Genomic DNA, 25,266 nt, shown 5'->3' on the forward strand with positions numbered 1-25,266 from the left:
TCCCTTGGAAACCCCATCACGGGGGCCGCTTCCAGTTCTCAGGGCAAAAAATGGACTCTGGGGCTTCCCTGGTGGCGCAGTAGTTGAGAAACTGCCTGCCAATGCAGGGGACACGGGGTCAAGCCCTGGTCTGGGAGGATCCCACATGCCGCGGAGCAACTAGGCCCGTGAGCCACAACTACTGAGCCTGCGTGTCTGGAGCTTGTGCTCCACAACAAGAGATGCCATGACAGTGAGAGGTCCGTGCACCACAATGAAGAGTGGCCCCCACGTGCCGCAACTAGAGAAAGCCCACGCGCAGCAACGAAGACCCAACACAGCCAAAAATAAATAAATAAAAGGACTCTGGCCAGAGCTGCCCCAGGTTTCAGCCCATTCTCCCCCTTCCCCTGCCCCACGTTCATCTTAGAACTGCAGGGCCTGCCACCCCAGATCTCTGTGAGAATCTGGTAGAAGGTGGGGGCTGCTTTCACAACCAAGCACGTTTATTGAAAGCTGGATTGGGCGGTACTTGGTGATGTTCTTTAGGAAAAGGCGTGATCTCCCTGAGCTCACCTGCCAGTTTGCATCTTTGACAGCTGGTTTTAGAAAGCCAGCCTGGCCTCACAGGGCTGGAGGGCAGCTTGCCTGTTTGTGGTGACTGCAGACCATTCACAGGACAGGAGACCCTGGGGCCCAGAGCCAGGTGCTGGTGACACTCCAGCCTGACTCTCAGGGCACCTGTTCTATGATGTTGAACATCCAGCCAAATGCCTTTTTGGTACTTCTGCTCATCCCTCCCAAGCCTCCCTCTCCCCATCCAGGATGTGGCTCTAACTGCTTGTTTCAGGATTGGTTCAGATCATCTAAAAATCCCCTGGGGAATCAAAACTGTGAGATTATGGAGGAAAGTTTAGCTCTCTGGGGTGCAGTTGCCTGTGAGCTGCACCATAATCTGCCATAATCTCATCGGGCCAAACCCACAGGAGAACAAAGACCCATCTCTGCATACACTTTGCTTTGCTGATGGGACTTGGCCTTGAAAATTCAGTCTTCTTCCCGCAGGAAGCCTCCCTGATTGATCTGCTCCCATCCTGCACCTTTGCATTCACCTGCCCCTTCTGAACCTTCCAGCAAGTGACCAGGCATTGGTGGCATAGTTGGGGCCTGGTTCTGATGGGGTCAACCCTCCGTTAATCTGGTCACATAGGGAAATGGGCAGAGTCTAATGTTCACCTCCATGAGTCTAAAGTTGTGGAGAAGAAGTTTGATCAATTAAGCCATGGAAGTCTTTGCTTGCCTAAAAGGAACTGAACCAGCCTGGCTGGCTTGCTAGCAAACCTCCCCCCCACACACACTCTTTCCTCCTCCTCCACCCCCACTTCGTCCTTAGCTGCTATCCCTCCTGTCTTTCTGGCTCAGCAGCGAACAGCATGTGGGCTTCATGGTCCTGGTGCTCCCTCACAGCCTGGGATGCCTGGCCCTGGGAACCTGGGATGGCCCTGCACACATCCAGCCAGCACCCAGGCCCTCCACGGTCCCCTTCCCACAGCCCAGGGAGCCCGAGGGTTTATAGTCCAAGCTCATGGGAAATGGGAGCCTGAGAACGCTGCTCCACTGGGCCTCCGCCTCTCAGCCAGAGATTCTCACACCTTTCCCCAGCAGAGAAGACTAATGTAGGTCTCCTAATGTCTCTGGCAAGACATCTCTTTGAACTCTCATATTTTATCTTAAATACGCTTGTACATCTTGTACATTTTGCAATGCACTGCATAACCTATAATAAACATAACCCCCCGCCCCAAATCTGGAAATAAAATCGAAGCTCCAGAAAGATTCATCTGTTTCCCCTGAGGCTTCATGGCCTTTACCCCCCAGGGGCTTTCTTTGCCTTTTCGAGGGGCCCGCAACCGAGCCCTTCTGTTCCTTTGACTCCAAAACAGACAGCATTTTCTCTAGCCAATTATACAGGGACTGCCTGTTCTGCAACAATCATGCTTCTTTTTTCACACTTTACGTCTTCTAAACCCTGGCAAAACCTAGAGAATTCAGCCAAAAGATCTTTTTCAAGCCCCTTTTTCCTTAGAACAGGTTCTGAGCAAGTGTCCTCCTGTTTGTGAGGCTGAGAGGGGGTCTGCTTCCCCTGAACGTGTTACCTCTTCTCCCTCAACTGCCCCAAGGGTCCTAGAGAGACCCTCTGCTGTTCAGCGACAATGGATTCAACCCACGGTCGCCAGTGGTCTCCCCGCCCACCAGAGGCTGGGCTGACTTCTCAAGAACACGAGAAGGGGGGGGGAGGGGAGGCAGCAGCTCTGTGCGGGGGGGGGCAGGGGGATTGGGGGGTGTCAGTCCAGCCCCTGCAGATTTCTCTACTTGCAGGCACCAGACAGCACCAGCCACAAGCTCCCCACCGGGCAGGGGGCCGTGCAAGGTGCTCAGAGCCCTTGTTCTGCAGACCCTTCTCCTACTAAAAAGCAGACACTCTCCTCATCCCCCACCCTACTCCCACCTACTGTGCTCCCCACGGTTCTTAAACCAACCTGGGGCAAGGATGGTTCCCCTTGAAAGTTCTAACCAACCTTTGGACCTTTTCCCCAGAAGAATGTACATATACCCATCCATAAAATTGTGGGTACCATCTAGGTACTCTCTGAGGTTCGTGGTACAAAAGGCCCATTTTTTTAGCAAGGTGGGTCACAGTGCAAGGTGAGTAGGATGAGGGTCCTTTAACGGAGAGATTGGTGAGGCTAGCGTCCCGGGTGCGATTCTGAGCACCAACTCCAGGGGGCGCTAGCGGGAGCTCCGCGGAGGACAGGGTCAGCTGCCCATGAGGCTGGGGGCTCTGGTTAAAGGGTTTCCATTCCCGCAGGGCTTCTTGGGCTCGTGTGGAGACTCCTAGAGCATGCGGTGTTCCCCCAGGACAGACCCCTTCCTGCTCCCGGCCACCCCAGGGTGGGGGGCGGGATCCACGCTGCACGGAAGGGGCAGCAGGTGCTTCCCTCTTGGTCTGGGGCAGGCAGCCCCGCCCCCCCTTACCTTCTCCCTCTGTCTGGCGGCTCCTGGCTGCCCGCGTTGGACTGGACATGGCTTTCGCGGCTGGATACCTCCTTGAGCTTGGATCCGTGGAAACGCTCCAGGAAAGAGTCAGGCCTCTGGTCCTCGTGGCGTAAGTGCCTGGCGGCCCAGGCGCGCAGCAAGATGATGAGGCGTGACAACCTGGAAGGGCACAGACCCGCAGCGAGGGCGGTGCAGAAGGAGACGGAAGCCCCCTCCCAGAGGGCTGGGGCAGGGGCAGAGATGCCGGCAGGATGTGGGTCCCAGGGCCGGGCTCAGGTTTGCACGCCACCCCCTGCCCCCACTCGCCAGAGCCTTTTCTTCCCTCCACCTCTGCCACCTGGGACGGAGCTTCCTCCATAAGGGACATTGCTTCATTATGGCTTTGTCCCTTTAACACTTGGACTCCATCAAAGGCGTGACCCTGCCAATGGGCCATTAGCAAGCTTTTCTGCTCATCTTTCCTCTGCCCCATGTAGAGCTCTTTGTTACGACTGGTAAGCACAGGAACAGTAAAAAATACAATTTCCGAATAGTGATAAAATCCAGAGCGAAGTATAAAGGAACAAGCACCCAGATACACCCTAGGTTCTTTCCCCAACCCTTGTCCTATGAACTGCTCTTCATACAAACTCTTATCTTACCCCCAGCCCTGTGCAGAAGTTCCTTTGCCATGTGCCCTGACCTCTCTCCTGGAGCGGACACCACCCGGGCCTCAAGCACCCGAGATCAGGCAGTCCACACGCCCAGAGCTCATCTTAGCTTCAGTTTTCTGTAAAAAAGCTTCCCTCAGCCCTGCCTCTTGCTTCCCCGTCTTGGCCAGGGGGTAATGGAAAGAGAGACTCAACTGTTTCTTGGAGCTCAGCTTTCCTGACTGGGCACCCACTGTGCATGCCACTGTCCCCAAGAAATCGGTTCTGAGCAACCTGGCATGGAGTCATGAATTGTCACATACCTTGATCCCCATCACACACTTGTGACCACAGCCTAAGGGAATAAGTTGAAGTGAGGGAACATCCCATGAACAGAGATGCTTACAGCGGCTGCTGCAGATGAATGGCAAGGTGCCTGCCCAGCCCAACCTCTCTGCTCTGACACTCCCCACACCCACATCTTCCCCCTGCTGAGGGAGAGAAGCAAGGTCTTACTCCCCGGAGCTCCAGCCTCAGCCAACGGGCTCGGGGATGGACGACTGACCCACAGAGTCACTCAAGCCTCTGAACTAAAAACCACTCCAAGGTGGGGTTGGGTGTTTCAACTCAGGATCATATGGTGAAGGCTGTTTTCAGCCTGTGCCTGCTCAGGTGTGAGCAGAGAAAGCCAGAAACGTAGGAGGCACGCAGGAAAAAAGCACACAGATCATGAAATGCTGCTAGAGAAACGAGAGAGGGAAGGCAGCTGCTTCCCCACGGCCCCTTACCAGCCCCACTGGCTCCGTTTCCACAGGGTGGCCTGGATCTTAGCTTATACCAGCCCCTGCCCCAGCCCTACCCTTTTCATTTGAGCTAGTTGAAGGTGTTCTCTAACTTACGGTCAACAGGCCTCTTATTAGTAAGATATTTTATTAGTAAGACAAAAAACACTGGAAATCACTTAAATGCCCAGCTATAAGTGGCAAGTGAAATAAATAATTCTCCACAATGAAAAACATGAAGAATAACCAGATAAATTAATATTTTGCAATACTCTTAAGCAAAACCTGTAGAACACATGACTATGAAACTCTGGCTTTGGTAAAAAAAAAAAATCAGTGGAAGGAAATAATGAGCCCCACATTTGTTGAGCGCCCGTCACAAGGCAGCACTGGGCTCTGCCGCAGCCCTCATGTTACTAGATGCATCTTTAGATGAGACGTGAAAGGTGAAATGACTTCCTCCAGGTGGTACAGCTACTGAAGCCAGAGGACAGATGTTATCAGAAGGGAGACAGAGCTTGGAGCCTAGTCAATCTTTCAAATACTTTTGCGAGGACGTAAGCTATGAAGTCTAGACCTATATGAGTGAGGACCTGCCAGGGGCTCTTTCCGACAGAGCCACGATTGCCCTCTGTATGCCACCGTGATCCACCCAACGGTCTCCCAAGGCTGGCTGATCTTTCTTCTGAATTCTTTTCTGAAACTTCTCTGGTTGGCTTTTTTTTCTTGAATTCTTCCAGAATTGAGCAAGTACCTCAATATCACTTTTTATGAGAGCAATTTCAGATAAAGGCAGTTTTTCTTAGACTTCTCTGAGCTCGGAACACCTGACCCAAGAGGAAATGACTCCCTGATAGATTTCTGACTCCGCTTCTCCTGCCCCTTTCTTCTCCAAATCTGCAACCCTACCCTCAACCACCATGTCTTCCTGAGACTTGTCTACCTTCTTTCTGCCTCCGTCTGCCCTTTCCCAAGGTGAGGGCTGAGACTGGTCGGTTACCTGGCGGGCCCCTGGCTGGTGAAGGAGCTTCGCTTGGATTCAGCCAGTCCTCTGGTCTCCATGGTGATGCCTTCTTGCAGTTCTGACGGCGTCTCCTCACGTGGCAAGTGGGTCCTAGGAAATCAAATATGCAGCAAGTGAAATTGATTTCAAGCTCATCCTTAACATTGATTTCCAACCTCCTGGACACGTTGAGGACTGAGATGGCCAGATGCCCTGCTTAAAGAGGAAAGCTACTATCACAGATCCTCACCCCAGGGCTCCCCACTTCAGTTCATACTCCAGCAGGAGCCAGCAGGTCCTGGCTTTCAGGAGAAAGTGGCCTTTCCTTTATGACAAGGAGGCTACTGCCCATAGCCCAGGTGAAAAGGGCAAGCCAGCAGCAAATGGTCCTTATTAGAGCACTGGGGTCGGGGGGAGGTCCCGGGAGCCACAGCAGCTGTTTCCATGCAAGGATTCCAGAACAAGGATTGTGGTTCACACACATCTCTGCATACTGAAATCCTATCTCCTAAAGTCAGATCAAGTGCCACCTCCTTCAAGAGGTCTTCCCTTGCCCTCTGTCGTAGTGTGTAGGTACTGCAGGAGCCCACTGGTTAAGAGGGTCCAGCAATATTGTAAGGAATTGGCCTAGCCCTCCACGTGCATTTGTGTAGGGCTTTCAAATGAAAATCCATTTCTGCTGTGACCTTTTGCCAAGCCCTAACCCGTGTCCCCTGTAACGCAGAGGCAAGGGGGGCGGGGACCTCACCTGTGCAATTCAGGGCGAAAAGCAACAGCACCCACAGGACAGGTGTCCACAGCTCAGTCTGAGCATCAGCAGAGCCTCGTGTTGGTTGAACTTCGTGGAATAAGACCTCCCTGCTGGGGTGTAATTTTCCTTTTTTCCCTTTCTTTTGAAACTTCCTAGGGCTGAAGTTTGATCGGCCTGATTAAAAGCCATCCAGGCATTGGCCTCCAGGGATCTGCACTTCATTCTACGAGTCTTGAAGAGCCCAGGCAAGGCAAATTAATTCGATCACATGACCTATTCCAGCCTAATCAGCCTTCTTAACAAGGTGGCAACACGGCGGAAGAAGCAAGCAAGAATTAATGTCAGGGTAAAGGCGCTCTCTCTCCCCAGTGAGCGATTCGGAAGTCAGAATCCCGTATCTCAGCCGCCGAGCCGCTGCCTCTTCCTTTCTACAACCTCCCTGCCGTCTCCAGCGGGGGGAGCTCACTACCATTCCATGGCTCCTCCAGGTCTTCTCTGCACAGCCCTGATTGCCAGCAGGTTCTTCTCTCCCTCTGCTTCCCCATATCGAGGATACACTTTTTTTTTTTTTGCTGGAACCACATGGAGTCAGGCAACTTCATCTTCTAACAGCCCGCCTCCCACCAAGGGACGGCTCCCACACCCGTGTTGCCTCGTTCTTCCAGGTTAGACGCGTCAGCTCACCCAGCCTGTCCTCAGCAGGTTCAAGTCTCTTCCCCGTCACGGTCATTCTCCTGTGAGCAGCTTCCTGTATTCTTGCCTGACTGGGCACAGGGACTGAGAACCACCCTGCTGTTACTGGAGCCCAAGACATGCTTTTGGTGCCCCATCACCAGCTACCGTCATCCAAAACCCAATCTCTTAGAACATGTGCTGCTGCTAAGCCAGAAGGCCTTGTCTTATGCATGTACCATTGATGTGTTGGAAATAAGTATTGGACTCTCCCATTTATCTGAGTCACTTGGTATGCAGGGTCCTCCCAACTCCGTCTCATTCACAGATGTGATACCCAAAGTATACACCATTTATTGACTGCTTGCTGTATGTCAGCCACATACATTTTATTACTTAATCCACATAAAAACTGTAGGAGAGGAAACTGAGGTTCAGAGAGGTTAAGTAACTTCCCCAAGGTCACACAGCCAAGCGGGCGAAGCTGAGATTTGTATGCCATTCCATCTCCTTTCAAAGCCTGCTCTCACCTACTCCATGAATCTGCCTTCTGTATTTTCATACATGGCACTGATTAAAGCAAAAGTTGAATAGGACATGGCTGAGGGCTGAGCCCTGTGGCATGCCACTAGAGACATGGCTCTGATTCCCCTGGCTGCACTAATGTGGGCATGGCTTTTTTATTTCCAAACCGCCTATTTGAATTCTCTATACTCATAAGAGACCACTCACACCTCAGCCTTATACCTATGAGAGACCCTACCAGAGGCCCTGCTGCAGTTAGGAAGCTACAATAACCTTGCGCTTCTAACATTCTGCGTACTACAAAGGTGGGAATGCATGTTGCAAGGCACCCGGGTCACTTACAGGAGGCGGCGGCAGCAGGGGGACAAGTGAGTCCATCTCTCCAGTGCCTGGATCCTAGCAGCTGGCATGCTTGGGGGTGGGGAGTTGGGGTGTGGGCAGCAACTAACAGCTGGGCTCTAGCTCTGCCACAGAATGTGTGCCTGGAAGGTCTAGAGGCAATCCCAGGACGAGGTGTTCTGGCCCCACCAGCAGCTCCCTCCTCAGGGAGCTCTAGGCACTGAGCAGGCGGCCCAGCATTTCTGCCTAGTCTGGATTCTGTTCATTGCAGGGGGGTGTTGGGGGTACATCCTGAGACCAGATTTATGTGCATCAGCAGCAAAGGACTCAACGCCCATGACATCAGGGCTTGTGGGTGGGTGAGAAGGGCAGAACTCGCCCCAGATTTCAAAGCAGGCCTGCAGCTGGCAGCAGTGAGAGCTACTGCAAGTGGCCTGGACCTTTGACACCTACGTGAAGGGGAGGCGGCGTAGTGGGCAGCCCGGAGGCCTGGGTTCAAATCCCTACCCCAGCACCTATTAACTAAGTGCACCGTGGGCTGGTCACTTACCCTCCCTGAGTTTAATTTTCCTGGTCTTCGAAAAGAAAACAAAGGAAAAATTGATTTCATATTGATTTAAGTATTGGTCAAATGCCCAAGTCCAGAAAGGCACATTTAGCTGTGAAGAATAGGAAGGGTCTTATACAATGTAAGTTCAAGGGACCCAAGGGGCCTTTTCTTCTTGATGCATCTCCCCACTTGTTTCTTGATGCCCAGAGTTCTACTCTGCTGTCTTTCTTCCAGCTCCATAGTCTCTACCCTCGTTAAATGCCTGGGGGTATTTAAATAGCAAACTCAATTAGTTATTCCTCAGAGAAACTGATTTACGAGGTAAATGGAAGGGCAGATTGGCTAGGAGGAGAGGAACCAAATGTCTGAGGTGATATTTTGTGTCCCCAAGGACACACAGGTACTGCCAAAAGGGAGAAACTTCTGGCAATCAGTGCAAGATCAGGGATCCAGAACCTCCCAGGGAAATACAGAGGCAGGAGAGAGTGCGGGCCAGGTACCGTCCGGCCAGGAGCTGGCTCAGGACTTGACAGGCTTCGGTCTCTGTAAAACAAGCAGATCAGGCCAGGACAACCTGAAGTTGCCTTCTACCCGCAGTCTCCGGTTCTCCGTGGTGATGGTGCCTTTGCAGGAAGAAGCCCTGTGAAGTTAGCAACCAGCAAGATCAAGGGCAACTGGTGAAACAAAATGAAGTGACTGTTTTGAAAGACAAGGTCATTTTCAACCTGTAAAGCTCACCTTCTGAGTTTATTTATACAGAGGAATTAATGCCCACAAGGTGAAGCTTTTTCGTCACTGGGAGGGAACAGAGGTTCTCATTAGAACAGGAACTGGTGATCAACTTTGTGCTCTGTGGATCTGGTGTCTTCTTTCAGTGACTTTGGGGACATAAGAGGAAACAGAAGTGGACTTTTGGAACAAGGGTGGAGAAAATGATACCTTATTTTACTTTTCCTGCTCTCAAGCCCTGAGGAACTAGAGTGATGGGCAGATACTGCCCCGGCCACATGTGACCAGGGAACTGAAGTCACTGCATTTTTGTCTTGGGGTCCTGGGGAAGCAGGTTGAAAATGGTTTTCTTTTGTGGTAATTGCTTTGGGCTCTGTTCAGGGTAAAGCATGAGGAAGTCTCCTTCTCTGTAGGACACAACCCCTTATGCCCAAAAGCTCGCCTAAAATAGCTACACTAGGAGATTGATCTGGGGTTTGGGGTGCCCTCGGTCCTAGCTGCAATTCTCTGTGGCAGACTGTGAAGTCTTTCTCTATTGCATTATCTGCAAAAATATGCCAGACGGCTCTCAAATAACTGAGTCAACCAAACAGATCTAAATAGAAAAAGCAAAATTCAAGACATTTTTATTTCTGGTCTTTTCAAGGTATAAACTTAATTTTTTTGTTCAAAGGAAACATTCTCATCCTTCCTTATGACTCTTCACTAGGAAAATAGGCCCAATGATTTAAAAAGAGAAACAGAAACCTGGGTCTCTAATTTGGTGAAAGACCTGGGAGGCGGGATGTCTCAGGGGTCGGGGAAATGATACTCCCTGCTTTGGGGGGCACTCGGCAAAGGACCACACCAATGCATATGTCCCCAGCACAGCTGTGTGATATCACTGAGGATAAAGAGGGATTAATATTTAAGGACACACATTCATGATTATTTCTCCCAAAAGTTTTCTAAAAGGATTGGAATTTCAAGGCAAAGATCTACGATTTGTTCAAACACCATTTCCTCTCTGCAAATAGTGATTTGAAACTTTAAAAATTTTATGTGACTGTGCCAGAGTCCTTTGCTCAAATCAATCTTACAGGGAAAACTAGTCTGTGAATCGACAGATGTCGGGCTGCTCTGGGAAGCAGGGGAGGGCTCTGGACCCGGCCTTCCAGCCCAAGGCTGCTCCCCCCAGCCTGAACTCCTATTCTCAATCTTTGGTGATGCTAAGGAGCCATTCTGGAAACTTCTGTCTGTTAACCCACTCCTGCCTCCATGAGATAATGCTTCTCAAGAAGGAAGCATTTTTCCTCTCTCTCCTTTTGAAACCTCTCAAGTGTTTCCACGGGATTCTGTACTAATCTGTCAACAAGCTTTTACCACGTATGTAGCTGGGCATGGTCCCAAGTGGAGCTTGCTGAGACTCGGCTAGTGGTCAGGCTGAGACAGCCTGATGTGGGCACAGGCAAGAAATGGCCCGTTCCAGATGTCGGGACAGCTGGGGCCATCTGAGGTCAGAGGAGGTGAAGGAGGCTTCAGCTGGGACGCCAGAGAAGGCCCATAGGAGGGGCAGCATCTCCAAGACCCGCGGTGAGCACCGATTAAGCGCTCGCTGCGTGGCAGGGGCTGTGCCCCAAGCTTTACCCTGTTTTACCCTCATTTCTGCCCTGACGTCAGTACTAGTCCATTTTGCAGATGAGGAAACTGAGGCTTGGAGCTGTTGAGCAGCTTTTCAGAGCCACTTTTCAAACCCGGCAGTCTGACCCCGAGCCTGTGCTGTTGGTCACCACGCTGGCCTGGGGATGGGGGTGGGGGAGGGGAGGGCATTTGCCCACCCGTGAGATGGCAGAGTACTGTCCCAGAGCATCACGTCAGAGCACCGGCTGTGTGGACAACCTATCCCCGGAGTGTGCACGGACCCAGTGTGAGCCCACAGCGAGGCTCTCGGAAGTCAGAGGCTCTTGAACGGCCTGCAAGCCAGACGGAGCTTGTCGGCCACCGGCCGAGGCCGAGCCAGGATGAGTCGGGCAGAGCTGGCTCGTGGTGGCGTCGGGTCAAGCAGGCATTCTGGGCAGGAGCCCCAGCCCACTCGCCAGGCCCGCCTTCTCACTGGGAGGAGCCAGACTGAGACTCCAGGGACTCTGGAAGCTCCACGAGATGCTCTGGTTTTGTCCTGCTCGAGGCAAAAGGGAGTAATGGGGAAAAGTTCCATTTGCTGCAAATTCTTCTTGATCCTAACAGCTTCTTCCTTCTCCCATTGGGCCCAAGCCCCCAGGAGCCTGATGCTGCCCAGGGAGCCTGACTTCCTGCTGTGCTCCATGCTTGGGACTTTTCTCCCCTCTACCACAATCCTCTTTGAAGCCCCTCTTCAGGGGGTTTTATTAGCTCAGATGTGGGAAAGAAACTATTAATGCACACCTAAGTTTTAATAGTAGACAACTGTCCTAATAGTGTTCCTCTTCCTTTTAAATAAGGGCAATGCCTTAACCTAAAGGAAGGAGTCCTCAGTTGTGGAACACAAGTATTGACAGTCGGCCAGTTAGGAGGGAGAAATTTGAGTAGGGTGAGAATTTCTGATGCCCCTGAGTCTATCAAATTTCCTGGGTCCGAGCACCAACTTAAAAGAGTTGGAGGGAATATCTGTTGCCATGCTTTGAGATTTCCTTCCTTTGCCTGAATCCCAGAGGGTGGAGGTCCAAAGACTACATAAGTTTGCAAAGATAGAGAAATTGCTGTCTATCACTTATTAGCCGAGTTGCTAAGGAGCTGGGACAAAGCACCTAGATGTAGGAAAAACCAAATGTGCATTTGAGAGAGGAAGTGACATATATAAGTTAGTGAGGAGAAATGATGGAGGAGGGCCTAGTGCCAGGGATGAGAGGATTGAGGGACTGTCATTGCACTTTTGGCCATCAGGTAATATGCAGTTTTCATGGCAGGGAGGTTTTAAGTGTTATATATGTGAGACAAAAATAACATAAATATTGGAAATAAAGCTTCTTCTTGTTCAACTCAATCAACTCACTGAGAATTTAAGAAACATGAGAATGTAAGTCCATTTGCACCAAATAGATACTCTCCCATTTCCCATTGCTGCTCCATTTTGCAGTTGAAGAAACTGAGGCATGGAGGGGTTAGTGAGTTTTCCCAGGCCTACTAGTAAGTTAGGAACAGGGCTAGAAGTAGAGCTCAAGGCCCCAGGTTTCCATGTGGCTGCCTGTGTCGGGATGTCACTGATGGGGCTGACGGCTTTGCTGGCAGGGCACGGCCCACCCCCCCAGGTACATGAGCACGGCTGAGTCCTAGCCTTCTCCTGGAAGTGAGGGACAGTGCCCAGGGCAGTGGCTGGTGCACAGACAGAGCCCGATAAATGTCTGATGTATACAAGGGAAAGTGTGGCAGTTTGGGGACATTTTTACAGTAGAATTTAATCTGCTGCATATGAATATTCATTTTCTTGCCTTCTAGAAAAAAAAGTTACAAAAGTTATATAACTTTTGGAGCCTCATATTCCCACATCTCTAAAATGAGAATAAAAACTACTTCAGTGTGGGTTGTGAGGAGTAAGGGACATGGAAAATGAAGTTAGAAGGAGTGCTGTGAACAGACCCCGCCCTCAAACCCGTGCTTGCCCACAGGCTAAGGCAGTCTTTCCCCCAGGTCTAGATCAGCTATGGAAATAACCTGTTCCAGGCATGAACTTAAAAGCCCATCCTACCTGCTGAGGCCATTCTCAATGCTATCGAGATCTCTGTCCGTGGTCCTTACCACAAGGTGGTGAGTCCTGGAAGGGTGGGAGTATTGGGTGCTAATCTTGGCCATCTTCTTGCTTTGTCACATTCAGCCCCAAGGTGGTTGCTGAAACATGAACACAAAGCAGATATGTCATGAGGACCCCCCAGGAAGTAACTGCAAACCCAGCTGGTATGGGAGGGCTACTCCCCCAGGCAAGCCCTGGCACACGTGCCCTCCTCCATTTCTCTCACAGTTCCTGCCACACTGTGTTTTAGTTGGATCTCTCTGGGCTAGCTGTCCGAACCAGAAGCACAAACAAGGTCTTTTACTCCTTTGTATACGCTGCATGCTGAGAGCTGCTCAAAGGTTTTTTTGTTTGTTTGTTTTGTTTTGCTTTTTGCCGCACCTCGTGGCTTGCAGGATCTTAGTTCCCTGACCAGGGATTGAACCTGGGCCTCCAGCAGTGGAAGCACGAAGTCCTAACTACTGGACCGCCAGGGAATTCCCAAGGGCTGCTCAAAGTTAAGCGCTGATTCAGCAAATGAATGAATGAATGGCCAAGTTGGTATCCAATGTAAGAAAGCTAAAACCCTCACGATTCTCTTTAATAATGCAATTTCCCTCCTAACTCTGGCTTTCTCATTTACCCTATGTTAATCTTATAATTTTGCACATGTTTTAGTAACTCCCCAAAATCTTGTTTTAAAACAAAGCATAAAAACCCTAAGTACTTGACATTTATAAAACCTTTACAATGTGATGTTCAACCTAGTACACACTTCATCTCATTTAATCTTCACAATAACCTCATCAAATATTTACAACTTTTGTCTCCATTTAAAGATGACTAAATTGAGGGACTTCTCCAGTGGTGCAGTGGTTAGGAATCTACCTTCCAATGCAGGGGACATTGGTTCGAGCCCTGGTCTGGGAAGATCCCACATGCCGCAGAGCAACTAAGCCCGTGCACCACAACTACTGAGCCTGTGCTCTAGAGCCTGTGAGCCACAACTACTGAGCCCACATGCCACAACTACTGAAGCCCGCCATGCCTAGAGCCGGTGCTCCACAACAAGAGAAGCCACCACAATGAGAAGGCCACGCACTGCAATGAAGAGTAGCCCCCACTCACCGCAACTAGAGAAAGCCCACGCGCAGCAACAGAGACCCAATGCAGCCAAAAATATATAAATAAATAAATTTAAAGAAAATAAAAAAAAAAAGATGACTAAATTGAGACTCAGTGATGTCAAACAGCTTGTACAAGCAAAGAAATAGATAAAACCTATCGGTGGCATGATCCTGATGCTAGAAATCTGACCATGAATACCTTCCCTTCAGCAAACACTGGAAGGTGTCCCTCTGACTGATGAGAAAAGAAAACTGATGTGAGTGCACAGCTGGCGTGATGGATACAAAGACAGGCCAACTGCATGATTTCTGATCACAATCTTCCAGAAGGAAGATGAATTCCTGAGGACAGTTTCTCTGAAACAGATGGGCACAGGCTCTCTTGAGCAGCCACATGGTTTAAGTGTGTCAGAAGTCAGTACAGACCACTCCAGAGAAAGATGGTGATTTCCAGAAATTGCCCAGTGACTAATTCCAGGACTAAATTAATTTCATATCCAAAGGGAGGTCAGTGCCAGGAGCCCAGAGCACTGCACTTAAGTCCCCAACATGGATGTGGTCTCTGCTCACCATGAGTTACTCAGCAGGGGGCAGCCGTTGGCTCAGATAGTCCTGGTTCATCTCTGATGTTTGATAGTTTAAGTCCACAATTTTAAATTTTATAATTTTCTCAATAGATAAAAAATAGTTTTGATTTTTAAAAACTGTATTCATTTACGTAACTTAGTTTCTGGCTGACCACAGGAGATACAAAGGAATATTAAGACAGTGACTGTTCTCAAGGACCTTACAAGTCTAGTGGGGCAGATGACGTATACCAGAGGGTCCTGAAGGTTGAGTCATGGAGCTTGGGCTTTACCTCTGAGCCCATCAGGGATGTGGTCAGATGTGTAAAGGCCACTCTGGCTACACTGGGGAGGATATATCCACTGGGGAGGATATATTCAGGAAGCAACTAAGCCCGTGCACCACAACTACTGATGCCTGCGTGCCTAGCTGCAACAGAGAAGCCACCGCAATGAGAAGCCCGCGCACCACAACGAAGAGTAGCCCCCATTCGCTGCAACTAGAGAAAGCCCGCGTGCAGCAATGAAGACCTAATGCAGCCAAAAATAAAAATAAATAAATTTTAAAAACCCCACAGCTACCCGATGGATAGAAGCACTGGGACGTGGTAATTGATCAAGGATGAGGGGTCACGCTGCCGTGACCGCTGGCATGGGGGTCGGTGGTGCTGCCCACTGAGGCAGGGACTGTGGGAGGGGCAGGGTTGAGGCAGAGAATGATTCCAGTTTGAGATGTCTGCAGAAACTTTGAAGCCAACATAGGAACCAGGAGCCTCCCACTAAAAGAAATACACCAAATTTGAAATCATCCATCCAGTGCTTTTTTACTGAGCACTTACTATGTGCCAGGCAGTATGCTAAGAGCTAGGGTTTTATGATATCCAATATAGTAAAGTTTGGTACAGAATACATGTCAATCAATGCTATCTTTATTTATTTGGGCTTTTAAAATACATTTGGGCTTAAATATACATTTAAAAAAACCTTAAAATGCATACAGAATACCTTAGGGAACTCTGTGGAACAGAGTTGAAAACCAAGGCCAAGTTGATTATTAAAGGTCCTTCTGTTTCAGAAGTTCCATGATGGGACAAAACTCTACAGTGCAAATATTGTACCCAAGGGTCCTCTCATATTTTCTGTGAGTGTGATCCTATGTGGAGAAAATAAAAATATTCCAGAGCTTCAAAAACAGAAAGGGGAAAAAACTATATAATATTAATATTATTAATATTCTCTGGACATGGCACAATATAAGTATAAACAACTTGAATATCAGACCTTAACGTGAGAGGGCATTTTGAAAATTATATTAATATGCAAAGATCCTCAACAAAATACTAGTGAACCAAATCTAGCAACATATAGGAAGGATTTTACACCATGACCAAGTGATATTTATCCTAGGAATGCAAAGTTGACTTATCATTCAAAACAATCAGTATAATACACCATATTAGTAGAATAAAGGGTAAAAACCATATGATCATCTCAACAGACACAAGAAAGGCATTTGACAAAATACAACATATTTTCAAGTTAAAAACTGTCAATAAACTAGGACTAGAAGGAAACGTCCTCAACCTGATTAAGGGCATCTATGACAAAGCCACAGCTAACAACATAATGGTGAAAGACTGAATGCTTTCCCCCTAAGATCAGGAATAAGACAAAGACATCCATTCTCATCACCTCTATGCAACATGGTATGGCTCGCCAGGGCCATTAGGCAAGAAAAATAAATAAAGGCATCAGATTGGAAAAGAAGAAGTAAAACTACCTCTATTTGCAGATGACATGATCTGGTATATAGAAAATCACAGGGAATCCACTAAAAAACTACTAGAATTAATTGAGTTTAGTAGTATTGCAGGATACACAATCAGCATAGAAAAATCAGTTGTATTTCTATACACTATCAATAAATAATAAGAAGATGAAATTAAGAAAACAGTCCCATTTTTAGTAGCAGTAAAAAGAATAAAATACTTAGGAATAAATTCAATCAAGGAAATGAAAGCTTTGTACACTGAAAACTATAAAAATTGTTGAAAGAAATTAAAAACATGTAAATAAGTGGAAAGATATCTCCTGCTCACAGATCAGAAAAATTAATAGTTAAGATGGCAATACTTCCCCAATTACTCTACAGATTCAATACAATCCTTATCAAATCCCTTCTGGAATTTTTGCAGGAATTGTCAGGCTGATTCTAAAATTTACATGGAAATTCAAGGGACCTAGAGTAGCCAAAACAAACTTGAAATCCTGATAAAGAAGAACAAAGTTGGAGGACTCACACTTTCTGATTTCAAAACCTATTACAAAGCTACAGTAATCAAGACAGAGTGGTACTGGTGGAAGGATAGATATATAGGTCAATGGAATAGAATTGAGAGTACAAAAAGTAAACTCATACACCTATGGCCAACTGATTTTCAACAAGGGTGCCAAGATAACTCAATGGGGGAAAGAATAAATCGTCTTTTCAACAAATGTTGCTGGGAAAACTGGATATTCACATGTTAAAGAATATATACCATACATGAAAATTAACTCAAAATAGATCATAGACTTAAATGTAAGGGTTAAAACTACAAAATTCCTAGAAGAAAACGTAGGAGTAAATCTTCACAACCTTGGATTAAGCAGTGGTTTCTTATATATTACACCAAAAGTATAAGTGACTAAAATAAAAATTAGATTGTGCTTCATTAAAACACACACACACACACACAAAACCTTTGTGCTTCAAACGATAACACCAAGAAAGTAAAAAGGCAACCCACAGAATGGAAAAAATAATTTAAAATCATATATTGGTAAGAGACTTGTACCCAGAATATATAAAGAACTACTACAACTCAATAATAAAAAGACAAATAACCCAATTAAATAATGGGCAAAGGATTTGAACAGACATTTCTCTGAAGGAAATTACAAATGTTCAGCAAGCACATGAAGAAATGCTTAACATATTTAGTTACGGAGAAATGTCAGTCAAAATCATGATGAGATAACCACTCCACACTGCCTACGATGGCTATAATTAAAAAAACAGACAATTACAAGTGTTGGTAAGGAGGTGAAGAAGTTGGAATCTTCATACACTGCTCGTGGGAATGTAAATGGTGCAGCCACTTTGGAAAACAACAGCGCAGTTCCTCAAGATGCTAAAAATAATCACAATATGACCCAAGAGTTCCACTCATAGGCATATACCTAATGAAAACATATGTCCACACAACTTGTCTCTCAATGTTCACAGCAGCATCATTCATAATAGCCCCCAAATGGAAACAACCTAAATGTCCATCAGCTGATAACTGGATAAACAAAATGTGGTATATCTATATAATGAAATGTTATTCAGGTGGAATTTTATTTGGCAATTAAAAAGGATAAAATACTGATACCTGCTACAACATGGATGAACCTGGAAAACATTATGCTAAGTAAACAAGCCAGACACAAAAGGCCACATATTGTATAATTCCGTTTATATGAAATGTCCAGAATAGGCAAATCCATAGAGACAGAAAATAGATTAGTGACTGCCAGGGGCAAGGATGGGGAGGGGAGTCAGAAAAGAAAATGTCTGATAATGGGTTCAGGGTTTCTTTTTGGAGTGTTGAAAAGTGTTGGGCTGCATCCCGCAGGCCTACAAGGCTTGCGCTTGCCCAGCTTTAAGACCGAACAAAGAGCCTGGAGTCAGCAATAGAGACATCAATGGTTTAATGGATGGGGGGACCTTACACGTCTGAAGCAAGGTCCTGGAGCAACACCCCACTGTGTGTGGCTCAGGGCAGACAGGACCTGGTGGCAGTCTTTGCCCCCAAAAGGAAGGGGGGATTACCATTTATAGGAGAATTGACGGCAGGTGGGCTCATTAGTTACCAGGGAAACCAGCAGAGGGGCATGCCCCTCACCACCCCTTCCATAAGAATAATCACTAGCTGGGGGCTGGGGCAAGTACGTAGGAAGGTCAGTCAGGTGTGTAAGGTACAGGTGAAGCTGGCATTGGTTGGGCAGGGGATGAACAGAGGGCAAGAGAACAGCCATCTTGAGTGACCCGGCCCTACAAAAAGTTTAAACGTTGTATCGAGTTAATGGTTGCACAGCTGTGAATATACTAAAAAATAACTGAAATATATACTTTAGAAGACTTTCATCACATGTGAGTTATACCTAAAAAAGAAGTAGTGTTAAATCTAAAATCAAAACACTTTTCTTTTTTTTTTTTGCGGTGCGCGGGCCTCTCACTGTTGTGGCCTCTCCCACTGCGGAGCACAGGCTCCGGACGCGCAGGCTCAGCGGCCATGGCTCACGGGCCCAGCCGCTCCGCGGCATGTGGGATCTTCCCGGACCGGGGCATGAACCCGTGTCCCCTGCATCGGCAGGCGGACTCTCAACCACTGCGCCACCAGGGAAGCCCCCAAAACACTTTTCAAATGCAAAACTCACAATGTCTGCTACAAGAAACTCACGAAACATAAATATACTAAAGGGGAGAAAGGTCAAAATATCATATTAATAAAAATACTGATAATGATCACATTTTTGAGAGTTTACATGATGCTAGGTACTTCTCCCCATGTATCAACTTATTTAATTCTCACAATAACCCTATGAAGTAAGTACAACTATTATCCCTATTTTATAGATGAGCAAACCAAGGTACACAGTTCACACAGCCAGGACTGTAGCAGGCAATCTAACTGTAAAGCCTGAAAGCTTAATCCACTGCCTCTCAAGAAATGAGGCCAATTTCTGGGACTTTCCTCCATCTGCCCAAGGAATGTCCAAAAGGGTAGCTCAGGTCTTAGACCATGAGGATGTGTCCAGTTGTGCTCAGAGCTGAGCTTCCCGGTTGATGAAGGGAAATGGAAGTCAGAATCTCTGTTCTCCCTTTTCTGCAGAGTAGAGGCTAGGCAAACCCAGGAATGTCACTGCACCAAGATAGGAAGAATAAGTCTGAGTTAGGAGACTTGAATTTTGTTTTTCAAGGAAACCTCTGAATGGCTGGGAGGTGGAGTCCTCCCTCTTCTCAACTCTATGCACTTTTATAACACAAGCAAAGGGAAGCTTGCACACACCGGCTGTAGATTTTCAATTCCTGCCCGAGAAGAAAAGCTAACATTGTTCCCCCAGACAGGAAGAGATTCTGAGTAAAAAAGAGCCCACCGAAATTGTAACAAGGTTATCAATTATGTCACTCAACCACCAGACAGAGGCTTGCCTCATGCCTAGAAAGTGTCTTGGTCTTCTGTAGAGATGACTCAGAACTAATGGGACTCTGGTTTCCTGAGCTTTAAGTGCACTCAGTTTCTAAATGACTATTTTGCAATAGGATTCAGTTGCTCGGGTTGAGATTGCAAAAGGATGAAAGTGCTTTCTAGATGTATCTAGGGCTGGAGAACCCGGAGCTCTGTAGCCAGCCCTATAGATGCTCTGCCCAGAATTCCATCTTCTCCTCCCACCTCCCAACACACACACACACACACAGACACACACACAGTCATCAAGGCCAGGCAAAGGACCTCCCTTCCTTCCCTAAGGACTGTTTCCCCAAGGCTAGCTGCAGACATAGGAGGTAAAGCGTGTTTTTTCCCTTAATTAACTTTTGGGATATGATATAAAAGTAACACATTGTCATTATAGGTAATTATAAGATGGTCATATCCAACTTTGAGCACTTGCCATGCCAGGCACTGTACTAAGAAATTCACACCAATTGCTTCATTTCTTCTCCCAACAACTCAATGAGGCAGATGTTATAACTACTACTACCAACTTACACATGAAGAAACTGAGACTTGGAATGGTTAACAACTTATTCAAAGTCACCCAGTGGCAGAACTGGGGAACAAAAGCCTGTTTTGTTTTTCGTGTTTTTAAAATTCCTACACTGCATTATTATAGTACAAGACGGAATGTGTGAAGCTCCTCAAAAAGGGGATCAGATGAGGGCCAAGGTGTGGGCCATGTGAGGGAGGATACAGTATATCCAGGAAGTTTTTTTTTTTTTTTTTTTTCGGTACGCGGGCCTCTCACTGTTGTGGCCTCTCCCGTTGCGGAGCACAGGCTCCAGACGCGCAGACTCAGCGGCCATGGCTCACGGGCCCAGCCGCTCCGCAGCATGTGGGATCTTCCCGGACCGGGGCATGAACCCATGTCTCCTGCGTCGGCAGGCGGACTCTCAACCACTGCGCCACCAGGGAAGCCCTCCAGGAAGTTTTTGTTGGTACAAAACTAAATGTCCTGAATGGCACCATCCCAAATATACCCTTCCTCCCCTCAGTCTTATTCTGGTTAATGCCCCATGAACGACACCTGCAGCCAACTAATCACCCAGCTAAGCCTCGCATAAGCTTCCACGCCTCCCTCTCCCTCACTTCCCCAGATCCACCATCACCAAGTCCCTCAGTTACACCACCAACTATCTGTCCCCTCTGTTGCCTTCCACTCATCCATTCACTAAGTCAGAAATGCACTGAGCCCTAACCATGTGCCAGGGCTCGAAGAAGCCGGAGACAGCTCTTGGCCTTCTTGAGTTCTGTTCCCACCTCTGTCCAAGCCCTGTTCTCCCCTCCCCAGGACTGTTGAAACAATTCCTTTTGCGCATCTCCCATGTTTAGTTTCACCTCTGCAACTTATCCAAGGCCTGGCACTCAGGAGGTACTCAATGAGTGTGGAATGAAAGAATGAATGAATCTTCTAGACTAACACTGGGGTCTTTCTACACAATAGTTCTAATCATGTCACTCAGAAACTTTCAGAGGTTGCCTATTTTCTCCAGCATGCAGTCTTAGCTTGACATTCAAGACTTTTTTGTAACCTGGATCATATTAGCCTAAAAGGGGTGCTCCATTTAAGTGAAATTACTCATCCTTCCCTTAAGAGTGGCATGAATTTTCTCATCCCACCTGGTGGCAGAGACTGCTCACCAAAGCCCACCCTAGTGCTGGCTGTATTTCTCAGTCCCCCTTCCAGGCCAGCTGAGGGCTGGGTGGCAGGATCTGGCCAGCATAGTCCCCACCATGATGCAGGGCCCCCCAATGCCTCGGAACCTCAGACATCGCATAGGCCATGGGCTAAGCCACTGAGACGTTCTGGGTCTGTTACTGAACGCAAGTCCGTGTGCCTGATGCACAGTGAGTCCAAACAATACCAAAATGTCGGAGTTTGCAGCAGAGGAAGGTTTATCGCAGGGCCATGCAAGGAGACAGGTGGCTCATGCCTTAAAAACCCTGAACTCCCTGAAAACTTTCAGCAAAGCCCTTTTGTAGGAAAGGTGAGGGAGGGGCGTGGTTAGTTGTTGCTAACTTCTTGGTGTCCGATCCTTTGTTCTTGAGGTCGGGTCTCGGTCAGGTCATGATGTTCCCCTAAATCTCCACCAAAACAAATGTCTTTCTCTATTCTGACAAGAAAGGGCAAGGTCCCGAGGCTGAACTTCCGCCCTCCGAGGTCCAGGTCCTGGCTAAGAGGAGCCTGTGCAGGCCACTTACCCTGCCCGGGAGTGTTCATCCAGTGCCCAGTCTGGGTCCTCCCGCCAATGCCCAGGCTCCGCTGAGGAGGCAGATCTCAGCTGGTGGCGCCCTCGGGGCCAGGTCCCCAGACCCCGCCCAGCCATCATCACTGAGGAAGCCAGGCACGCTGCACCCAGTTGGCCCTCAGGCTTTTCATTTAAACTGGAGAGAATCATTTGCAGAGCATCAACAGGACCACATGTTGTAGCAAATACCAATCAGGTAAATGCCTCACTCACCACAACTGCCCTTCTTTGAGAATAGCCCCACGACAGAGGTGGACCTGCAGTCATGACGTGCAATGTCCTTGCAATTTAACCCTGACCTCTGGCCACCTCCTAGGGGTGGACAACTGGTCTAAGCTGGACCAAGTTTTGAAACTTGAACGGAAAGACTAAAGCTGGTTGAAGCTGTTACCTTCATGGCTGTGTCCATATACTCCCGTTGCCGAGGACTCCAGGGACTGCGACCCATGGAGACGGCCGCCGCCATGAAGTTGCGGAGGCGGGGATGGGGGAGGGGTTCGCTGCTGCCTCAAGGCCTGGGCCCGGCCAGTGGGTGGCAGTGAAGAGGACTCTGGAGCTCTGGGGGACACAGCCCTCAGCCTGTCCCCGGGCCACCCCCCCAGCTCACCCTCAGGCTCAGAGACCGGAGGGCCTGGAGGGCCCAGGGGAGAAGGCCAAGGTCCGCTTCTCGCCGCACTTCTGCTACGACAACACCACAGCTGTGCTCCTCGGTGGAGCCAGACCTCCAATCTCCCGGAGCATCCCGGCTCTCGTGCGCTCAGGGTCTCGCGCACTCAGGGTCTCGCGTGCTCAGGGTCTCGCGATAACTGTCGTGCGCTAAGGGCTGCGCGCGGCTCTGCCCCAATTACGAGTCCATGTGTTACCACAGCAGGGCCCATCCTCTCCTGAGCAAACGCACATCTCGGCTCCTGCTAGTCCCTCTGCCTAGAGAGACGTTTTCCCTCTTGCTCAGCCGTTGAAATTCCTTAGTTTCAACTCCATTATGGCCTCCCCTGGGGGAGGGGTCTGTCACTCCCACTTCTCTCTACTCTGGGACACTGTTATCACCCCTATTGCAGCCCAGAGCAGAGGCCATCTCTACACCATGATGTCCGGAGGCCAGGGACTGTGTTTGTTTAATTAATTTTGTCTCCCGCAGGGCTTAGCCTTGTCATTTGTACTCAGGAGTAGACAGTGTGCAGCTGACATGAATTAGGTCAGAGGGAAAACCATTTACCCCAGCCTCATTGTAGCAGTTGGGGGATGGAGGTAAAAGCTTGACCCATCCCAACCTGGAGGCCGCAGTGATTGGCAGGGATTAAGAGGGGGTTTCAGGTGAACAGGCGGCTAGACAGTGTGGGTTGGGAGGGAGGAGGGGACCACAGCATGTGATCATTGCCATCCCTCCCTCACAACTACAGGAATCCCGCAGCCTGTGCAAAATCTGGGGGGTGGGGGAGAGCTACTGAAGAGCCTCTGTGGCTTCCAACTGTTTACCTCCTGGGTACCATGGCGACGGGAAACTGGTCGCCATGGCAACCCCATTATTAACCAGCCGCAGCAATCGCCGGCAGATAGTGAATGACGACAGAAGAGGCAGAAACACAGGCGCATCAAAGGCAAGAGGCACACGCAGTCCCGGCCAAAGTCCCAGGTAAAGTGACTGAGATCTTGTGGCGACCAGTCACCCAGAGAGCAGCCAGTCACCCTCACCTGGCATCCCACGCCCGACGAGGGCCCCGTTTATGACAGAACAGAGGCTGAGAAGGAAAAGTGCGTGCGCTCGGGCGTTCTTGCGAAGCAAGGGAAGTTCGCGTCTTTCCTGCCACACCCGCTCCGCGCCAAGGGAGTCCCTCTAGCTCAGTGAAATGCTAACTCGCTTCCCTGACCTAGCAGAATCCGGGACTTTGGCGTACAAGGACCTAGCTCAGGGAGTGGCTGTGACAGGGGTCACCTCCCTCCTCCCGGCCCGGCTTCCCATCGCCCCCTCCACTGATTTCTCATTCATGGAGTACATCACCCCATGCCTAGACAAAGATGTCGTTGCCCGTTCTTGAATGAATGAATGAAAGTGTGTGTGTGCGTGTGTGCGCGGGGGAGGGGCTGGTGGACAGGTCCATAGAGACAGGGGTCTGGACTGAACACTCCGGGGTAGAGCCCGAACCCCGGTAGCCAGTCACTGCCTCAGGGTGTGAGGTACCAGGGAAGGCGCGGCCCCAGCTTCGCCCCTCCGGAACATTTGATGAGTAACGCCCACCGTCGTGCCGTCGGGTTTCCAGGAGGGGGGTTGCGCCGGCGGAACCGCTGGCAGGGAGAGCCCTGAGCGAGCGAATTGCGTGTCCCCGGCACCGCGTCCGCCGCCACGGGGTCCCAGCCGCGGGCTCCGGGTCCCCTCTGCTCTTGCCCCACTGATCCTCGGCCACATGCCGTGTCTAACTAGAGACACGCACTTCAGAATGACAAATTTTAGTCTCAACAGCAGCACAAAGCAGGGCAGCTGTGAACTGGGGAATCACACGGAGAGAAAAACGAATCGGCCCTTCCTCCAGTCATCCAGCCCTTGCCCAGGGTTGCCGGAGCGCGAGGGGCTGCTGGCCGCGCGCCCGTCGGGGCGTCGGGAGCGGGGGTGAGGGCTGAGCTGGGGAGAAAAGCCGGAGGACGAGGACAGAGGGCCCGTGTGATTATCCGGTTAGCGGTTGGCAAAGGATCTGAGGCCCTCCCCCACCCCGCTCCTTCTCCTCGCTCCTGAGCACTAAGTCCCTAAGGTCAGAGCAGCCAAGATCGCGGATTATGATTTTGTCATTTTTTAAAAAAAGAGTGACTGCTCACTCCCCCAAAGCATTTTCATTCTTTGCCTCCTCCGCAGCCCACATGTCTCTTTGCATCCTCACGGCTGAGTAGGGCCCTGCGGAGGTAGTCCCCCGACCCCGGCGGGGTTCCCCTTGGCTCCTGCCCCCTCCAAGCCATGGACACAACTTTCCCCCGCGCCGCGCGTACTCGGGGAGTCTCTGCGCGGGAGCCGGTTCTGGAGCCCGGGGAACGAGGCGGCGCGGCCTCCGGGTACAGGGTCTCTTGGGGAGGTGTCTCGGGGGTGGTGTCCATCCTTCTGCTGAAGGAGCCCAGCTTCTTCTGCCTCCTGCCCTGACGGCTCCCGACTTGGCCCAGCGCGTCTGCGGGACGTGAGTAGAAAGGGGTGCGATAGACTTAGGAGGCGCAGGGGACGCCTTCTAGTCCTTTGATCCCTGCTGGAGGGAGGGGTGTGTGTGTGTGTGTGTGTGTGTGTGTGTGCGCGCGCGTGTGTG

General features: G+C 49.4%; 1 protein-coding gene across 1 annotated transcript in view; it reads right to left on the reverse strand.

The window, feature by feature from the left end:
• Positions 1-22,668, reverse strand: part of CNGA3 (cyclic nucleotide gated channel subunit alpha 3) — a 35,918-nt gene extending 13,250 nt beyond the window's left edge. Inside the window, exons 1-4 of the mRNA XM_060117330.1 lie at positions 22,593-22,668; positions 12,717-12,856; positions 5,448-5,561; positions 3,016-3,195 (exon numbers count right to left, since the gene is read on the reverse strand). Of these exons, the coding sequence (XP_059973313.1) occupies positions 3,016-3,195; positions 5,448-5,561; positions 12,717-12,820 (398 nt within the window). The 5' untranslated portion in view covers positions 12,821-12,856; positions 22,593-22,668. The remainder of the gene's footprint in view (positions 1-3,015; positions 3,196-5,447; positions 5,562-12,716; positions 12,857-22,592) is intronic.
• Positions 22,669-25,266: the final 2,598 nt, after the last annotated feature.

Source organism: Mesoplodon densirostris, chromosome 14, assembly GCF_025265405.1.
Source record: "Mesoplodon densirostris isolate mMesDen1 chromosome 14, mMesDen1 primary haplotype, whole genome shotgun sequence".
In the NCBI taxonomy this organism is placed as follows: Eukaryota; Metazoa; Chordata; class Mammalia; order Artiodactyla; family Ziphiidae; genus Mesoplodon; species Mesoplodon densirostris.